Below are 7,234 nucleotides of genomic sequence, written 5' to 3'. Positions count from 1 at the left end.
TTTCCCACCAAAAAAATTTTGCCAAAAAAATTGCGGAATCACTTTTTTTTTGCAGAAAAAATTTTTACGGGAAAATTTTACAAGGTATTTTAAAGGTTTTTACAAGTGTTTTGGCGGGAAAATTGCGGGATCACTTTTCCCGCCAAAAAATATTTTGTATTTTGTGGACCTAATTTTGTTTCAAATAAGGGTAAAATGGTCATTAAAAATTAAAAGAGGGCAAACTTAAAAATGGACTCTCAAAGGGGGCATTTTTGAAAGAGGTATTGAAAAAGGGGAATTTTTAACAATTTCTCTTGTTTATATAGAGCTAGTTTTTACAATCCTTTTTATTCTAGAATTACTAAATGATTGTATAATTTTCTTAATTATTGTATTTTATTTATTAATTTCATAATTTATTAAAATTTTTGATTATATATTTTCCTTAATTATCTTTTTTTATAAACCCTATCGACCGATCCGGTCAGCTCTGGTAGAAATACACCGAAGTGCTCTTTTTATTAATTAGGTATATAATTTCTTAAATCTTTTTTAATTTTAAGGAAAAAAATACTCTTTTTCTTTTAGAATTGGAAAATTTAAATTCGAATTAGTAAATAATTTTATAATTTCTATTTTGAAATAATAAGATACATCTAGTTTCCTAATAATTATATTTTGCATTTTTAAAATCATTTTATATAAGATATATATGTATAGTTTCTATAAATTATCTTTTTACATTTTTTAAATTATTTTAATTTCTATTTTCTTACAATTATACTTTTATATTCTAAAATTAATAAAAGGAAAACATTGTGTTACACGTGTAAAAATCTTATCGATAGACTTTATATAAGATATATTTATCTTCTATCGATTTAGAATCTTCAATACCATAAAGCCCTAACATATTCGTTGCTCCTATTTTTCTTCTCTCTCGCTTTCTGTCTTTTCTCTATCTAACGCTGCTGCTGTGCGTAAACCCTCTAACTGAATCTTTCTCGCCGTCTTTGTCAGTGGAACGTGGCTTTCAAGTTCTAGATTTTGACAAAGTATAGTTCTGTTCTTTTGTCCGATTTTGAAGAATTTGAACATAGTATTGGCCTTAACTTGTATTCTGCTTAGTACCTTAGTGGCTTTAATTAGCTCTCAAAACATTAACTTCGGTAATTCTAACTTATATTGACTTTGATTGTGACGTTGAGTTAATTTAAGGGTTTCTCTTAATCTTGTTGTGTTTTTTCAGGGACTGACTTAAGATAGCTTGTAAAGATGCTAGTACTGTTTGAGACGTCAGGTGGTTTTGCACTCTTTAAAGTATTAGATGAAGGAAAGCTCTCTAATGTTGAGGTTATTTACTTTATTCATTCTCTTACTTTCATTGCTCTTAAACTTTGTATATGTCTCGTTTGTTTTTATTTTCTAAGTATGTCAAAGTTGTGCTTGTAGGATTTGGGTGATGAGTTCTCGTCTGCAGAGTCAGCTCGAAGGGTGATTTTTTATTTCTGTTCAAACTTTGTATCTGGCTAATATGACTTTTAGTGTAGGTTTCTCATGGCTAATAATTTTGGTGTGTTATTCCAGATGGTTAGGCTAATAGCTTTTCATAAGTTTGACAATACATCTGAAGCTCTTGAAGCAGTGGCTAAATTGGTAGAGGGAACTTCAAGCAAAGGTCTACGCAAGTTCTTGAAAAATAACTGTGGTGATGGTGAAACCTTAGCGGTGGCTGATTCAAATATTGGAAATATTATCACTGAGAAACTGGTGTGTATTTCGTTCGGAGTTTCTGTTATGATCCTTTTTTTTGTTATTTCTGAATATGGCTTGTTTCTTACGGAATTGCTTCTCTCTTCTAGGACGTACAATGTGTTCACAACAACGCTGTTATGGAGCTATTACGCGGTGTGAGAAGCCAGTTAACCGAACTTTTATCCGGATTGGATGATAACGATTTAGCTCCAATGAGCCTGGAATTGTCTCACATCCTTGCTAGATATAAACTAAAAATCACCTCTGATAAGGTAGTCATTGAGTTCCTCTGTGTTTGTTTTACGCTTGCTTATCTTACTTTTTCCCTCATACTTTATTTTTTGTTAGGTGGAGACCATGATAATCCAAGTTATTGGTCTTCTTGATGATCTTGACAAAGAGCGTAACACTTACGCTATGAGGGTTCGTGAATTGTACGGTTTGCATTTTCCCGAGCTTGCGAAGATCGTACAGGACAATATCTTATATGCCAAGGCTGTTAAACTAATGGGGAATCGGATTAATGCTGCAAATCTAGACTTCTCCGAGGTTAATCCCTATTTACCGGTTTCCGAAATTTGACTTGCTTTAATTTGTTAGGCCTTTTTATAACATCTTTCTGTGTCCAATGTCATCTCAGATATTGGCTGATGAAGTTGAAGCAGAACTTAAAGAGGTTGCTGTGATATCTATGGGAACTGAAGTCACTGACCTTGATTTGATTCACATCCGACAACTCTGTGACCAGATTCTGTCTCTTGCTGAGTACAGAGCTCAGCTTAATGACTACTTGAAGAGTAGAATGAACAAAATTGCACCAAATCTAACTGCCCTTGTCGGGGAGCTAGTCGGTGCTCGCCTTATTTCTCATTGTGGTAGTCTATTAAACCTCGCAAAGCTACCTGGGAGCACGATTCAGATTCTTGGAGCTGAAAAGGCCCTATATAGAGCCCGCAGGATGAACCACGCCACTCCAAAGCACGGTCTGATTTACCATGCACCTGTGGTTAGCCAAGCTGCACCAGAGCACAAGGGTAAAATCTCACGGTCATTAGCTGCAAAAGCTGCTCTTGCTATACGGTGTGATGCTTTTGGTGATGGACAAGACAACACAATGGGAGTGGAAACCCGCTTAAAGGTACTCTTCAATATTTTTCTTCTCATGCCTCATCCTATCTACATTTTACTTCCTTCATTGATGGTCTAATTTTTCTGATAGCTGGAAGCGCGTTTGAGAAATCTTGAAGGAGGGGATTTAGGAGCCTTCGAAGAAGAAGAAGTTTATTACAAAGATAAAAAGAAGAAGGCTGATGATGAGGAAGAACCCAAAACTGAGGAGCCTTCGAAGAAGAAGAAGACAGAAGCAGAACTTGAAACCGCCAAAGAGCCCGTAAAGAAGAGTAAACACGAGGGTGTTACAGGATTATTAATCCTGATTTTCTTAATTCCTCTTATTTATTTCGTTTATGTTAACCAGTTAGCTTGCTAAACCATTATTAGCTCAGATATCAAAATTTTTGCGTGAGTATCACGTCTAGTTTCTTTACGTTTTGTCAGGAAGAACGAAAAATTAACCAGAAAAAATGTTTGTTTTCTTTTGCGTTGGGTGTTTTTTTCCTTCATTTGCATAGGTGTTAAGTAAGTTTTTTTTTTTTTTTTTTTCTAAGATCTCAAACTTGAAAACAGAACAGTTCACTAGTTCAGTTCTTTGTTGTAAGGTTATCTGTGGTTCAGTCGTGATCCAGAAGCTGCATTTCTGCCAAACGAATCAAAGACCTAACCATTAAATATAGTCTAATTCTAATAAGATGATTAGTTGATTACTCATAATTTCACAAATTGTTTGTCACAAAATAAAATGGTAGCAAAATAGTCTTATACTAGCGATTACATTGTGACAGGAAACTGTAGTATTGAAGTAAAGACTATAGTGATCTACTTAGCCACTATCTTGTGATAGTAATTGATAGTCGTATAACCAAAGACCAAACGAAGGGGAAACAATCGGATTGGCTAGTATTTTGTGAGGTGAAACCGCTGTAATATTAAGTTAAAGAGAGGCAGGAGGATGAATTTTTACAACAGGAACATATCAAGGATCAATCACAATTATCACAGGAATCAATCAATGTTCCTAATATGTAAAGTGTATATATTGTCATAATGTCGTATTATAAGTCTCTAGAATCATTTAGTTGTATATATACTCTCTGTACTCAATCAATAAGAATCATCCAATTCACAATCCATATTCTATATGGTATCAGAGCAGTAAAAGATACCTAGAAACCTAAAAGCAGCTGCTCCTCTCATTTTTCATTTTCTTCTTTGTCTTCTTTGTCTTCTTCATACTCTGTTTTTCTTCTCCAACAATGGCTACCCCTGCTGCCGAAACCATCACTCTCGCCGCTACCTCTCCATTATTAACATTAACATGTTCAATGTTACCAAGCTCACGGCCTCCAACTACATCATGTGGAGCCGCCAAGTTCACGCTATCCTCCACGGTTACGGTCTCGACAAGCATCTCGATGCCTTTACCACCGTACCAGACAAGGAGATCATTGTCAACGCTGTCACTTCACCAAATCCTGCTTTTGAAGCTTGGACCAGACAAGATCGCCTGATCTACTCTGCTCTCATTGGTGCCCTCTCCCTCTCTGTCCAGTCCACAGTCTCTCGTGCCAACACCGCCGCTGACGTCTGAAATACGCTTGCCTTAACCTATGCTAAGCCGAGTCGTGGTCACATCAAGCAACTCAAGCATCAACTCAAGCAGTGGTCGAAAGGTACACGTACGATTGATGAATATGTTCAGGGACTAACAAATCGATTTGATCAGTTGGCTATTCTTGGTAAGATCATTGATCATGAAGACCAAGTTGACTACATTCTCCAGGGTCTCTCCGAAGACTATAAATCTGTTGTTGACCAGATGGAGGGCCGTGATGTTCCACCAAGCATAACAGAACTTCATGAGAAGCTTCTTAACCATGAAGCTAAAATCATGACAGCTACGGCACCAGCAACGTTTCCTATCACAGCCAACTATGTCTCCAACAACCGCAATCGTTCTGCCTATAAGCCGCCAAGCAACCAACCTTGGAAGCAAAACTCTGTTCGTGCACCGGAGGTTCGTGGTCCTTTCAAACCATACCTTGGTAAGTGTCAGATCTGTGGTGTCCAAGGACACTCTGCCAAACACTGCTACCAACTTCAATCATACCAAACTCAGGCGCTAGGTAACCCTCCTTTGCTACCAACGCCTCCGTCTCCACCAACCTCGTGGCAACCAAGAGCAAACTTTGTCACTGCCGCTCCATCTCCGTACCCGTACAACCCGTGGGTACTTGAATCTGGAGCCACACATCACATAACAACGGATCTCAACAATCTGGCTCTTCATCAGCCCTATACAGGAGGAGAAGAGGTTCTCATTGGAGACGGCTCAGGTTTAAAAATAACTCACACCGGTTCAGCCTCTCTACCCTCATCCTCTGAATCACTATCTCTTCGTGATGTCTTATATGTTCCAGAAATTAAGAAAAATTTAATTTCAGTTTATCGGCTTTGTAATGCTAATCAAGTTTCGGTTGAATTTTTCCCGGCTTCCTTTCAGGTGAAGGATCTCAAAAAGGGGGTCCGGTTACTCCAAGGTCGAACTAAAGCGGAGCTGTACGAGTGGCCTATTCCCAACTCATATCCAACGTCCTACATCACTGTTGGTGTCGGATCCCGCACGGGTGGTTCGGGACCAACCAAAGATTGCCACATAAGCAGGATAGAATCCCACAAGGGATAAGGCCCGTTGGACTCATAAACCCAAGAACATGGTCGAAGTGATTGTACCCCGAGGTAGGGGCGAAGTCGAAGTCAAGATTATTTCGGTTCGGGACTTTTCGGGCTAAAAGGCGAAGTCCATGAAGTTCGAAGTTAATTCAAATCCAAACGTTCGAACATTAAATTCAAAGACTGTAACGGACACACTAAAGAGAGAATATTTATATTTAATTAGGAGTTAAATGTATTCATTAGTATAAGTATGAGGGCCAAGAGCCATGTAAGAGAACAAGCAATTTTTCTAGCAAATATACTATAGCCATTTCTACAGCAATTAGCAGCTTTTTATATATTGATCTTTGTCCTTAAGAATAATCTTGCCCACTAAATAAACAAGTATTTGAGTGTATACAATGATGGAAAAGTTTGCCCTTGCAGTAGTGACTTCTGCTCGAAAGTTACGACCATATTTCCAATCCCATCCAATCGAAGTATTAACCAATCAACCACTTCGAACAATACTTCATAGTCCAAACCAGTCCGGACGATTGGCGAAATGGGCAGTAGAATACAAAAGTCGGGTCAGCATGAAGGCTTAGGTTTTGGCAGATTTCCTAACTAAACTACCAGTACTGGGCGCGCCAGAACAGCCGGAGAATCAGACTTGGAAACTATATGTAGATGGATCCTCATCAAAACAAGGATCCGGGGTAGGAATCAAGTTGGAATCTCTTACATCAGAAATTCTTGAACAATCGTTCCGTTTATTATTCAATGCCTCTAACAATGAGGCAGAGTATGAAGCACTAATTGCCGGACTTCGACTAGCGCAAGGAGTTGGAGCTGAAGAAGTGATTGCTTATTGTGATTCGCAATTAGTAGTTAATCAGTTCAATGGCGATTATGAAGCCAAAGACTCAAGAATGGAGGCATACCTCGAAGTAGTGAAGGGTCTGTCCAAAGACTTCAAAAAGTTCGAACTAATTCGCATACCTCGAGGAGAAAATACAACCGCGGACGCACTTGCCGCGTTAGCATCAACGTCAGATCCTGAACTAAAAAGAATCATTCCGGTGGAATGTATCTCGGAGCGAAGCATTAAGGCTGACAAAGAAGCTCTCGTTGTTACAAGATCTCGAGCAGCGGCGCGTGATCGTGGTGAACCCGAGATCGAACTGCCACCTGTCAAACGGAGGAAGTCAAAGAAGTCGAATATATCTAAGCCCGACTTATCTAAGAAAAGCAATAGCAAGGAGCCAGATATACTTCCAGAAACAGTTCTAGAAACAGGACCATTAATCGAAGACGACCATCCCGAACCAGACCTCGAACCAAATGAACATCCCGAACCGGAACCGCGAATATTTCACGAAATTGACCAAATTCCGGCTAAAGATTGGGGGGCTGATTGGAGGGAGCCAATAAAGCACTACATCGTGACATGCGAGCTCCCAAAAGATAAGTGGCAAGCCAGGAAAATGAGAATCCTTAGTGCGAAATTTTGTCTATCAAAGGATACGTTGTATAGGCGAGGTGTCAGTGACCCTTATCTATTATGCATTTTTGGACCCGAGTCGAAATCGTCGTGAGAGAAGTACACGAAGGGCTGTGTGGGAGTCATTCGTCTGGAAGGGCTATGGCTTTTAAAATAAAAAGAATGATCACATATTGCGTCAAGTTCGCCCAAAGGTGTAGACGTTGTCAACTTCATGCACCA

General features: G+C 38.9%; 1 protein-coding gene across 2 annotated transcripts; it reads left to right on the top strand.

The window, feature by feature from the left end:
• Positions 1 to 945: 945 nt before the first annotated feature.
• Positions 946 to 3,311, top strand: LOC9308357 (putative nucleolar protein 5-3). 2 transcript variants are annotated; one of them, XM_021021256.1, is made up of 8 exons: positions 946 to 1,037; positions 1,232 to 1,335; positions 1,435 to 1,476; positions 1,570 to 1,752; positions 1,845 to 2,009; positions 2,086 to 2,286; positions 2,378 to 2,875; positions 2,957 to 3,311. In XM_021021256.1, exons 2-8 carry the CDS (start codon positions 1,258 to 1,260, stop codon positions 3,224 to 3,226), a joined length of 1,437 nt encoding a protein of 478 aa, XP_020876915.1. In that variant the 5' UTR covers positions 946 to 1,037; positions 1,232 to 1,257; the 3' UTR covers positions 3,227 to 3,311. The 2 variants fall into 2 exon arrangements, with proteins under 2 accessions (XP_020876915.1, XP_020876916.1); XM_021021257.1 differs by lacking the exon at positions 946 to 1,037 and adding an exon at positions 1,070 to 1,151.
• The last annotated feature ends 3,923 nt before the right edge of the window (positions 3,312 to 7,234 follow it).

The sequence above is a fragment of the Arabidopsis lyrata genome, assembly GCF_000004255.2.
Source record: "Arabidopsis lyrata subsp. lyrata unplaced genomic scaffold ARALYscaffold_6, whole genome shotgun sequence".
In the NCBI taxonomy this organism is placed as follows: domain Eukaryota; kingdom Viridiplantae; phylum Streptophyta; class Magnoliopsida; order Brassicales; family Brassicaceae; genus Arabidopsis; species Arabidopsis lyrata.
This window is presented reverse-complemented; position numbering and strand designations above follow the sequence as displayed.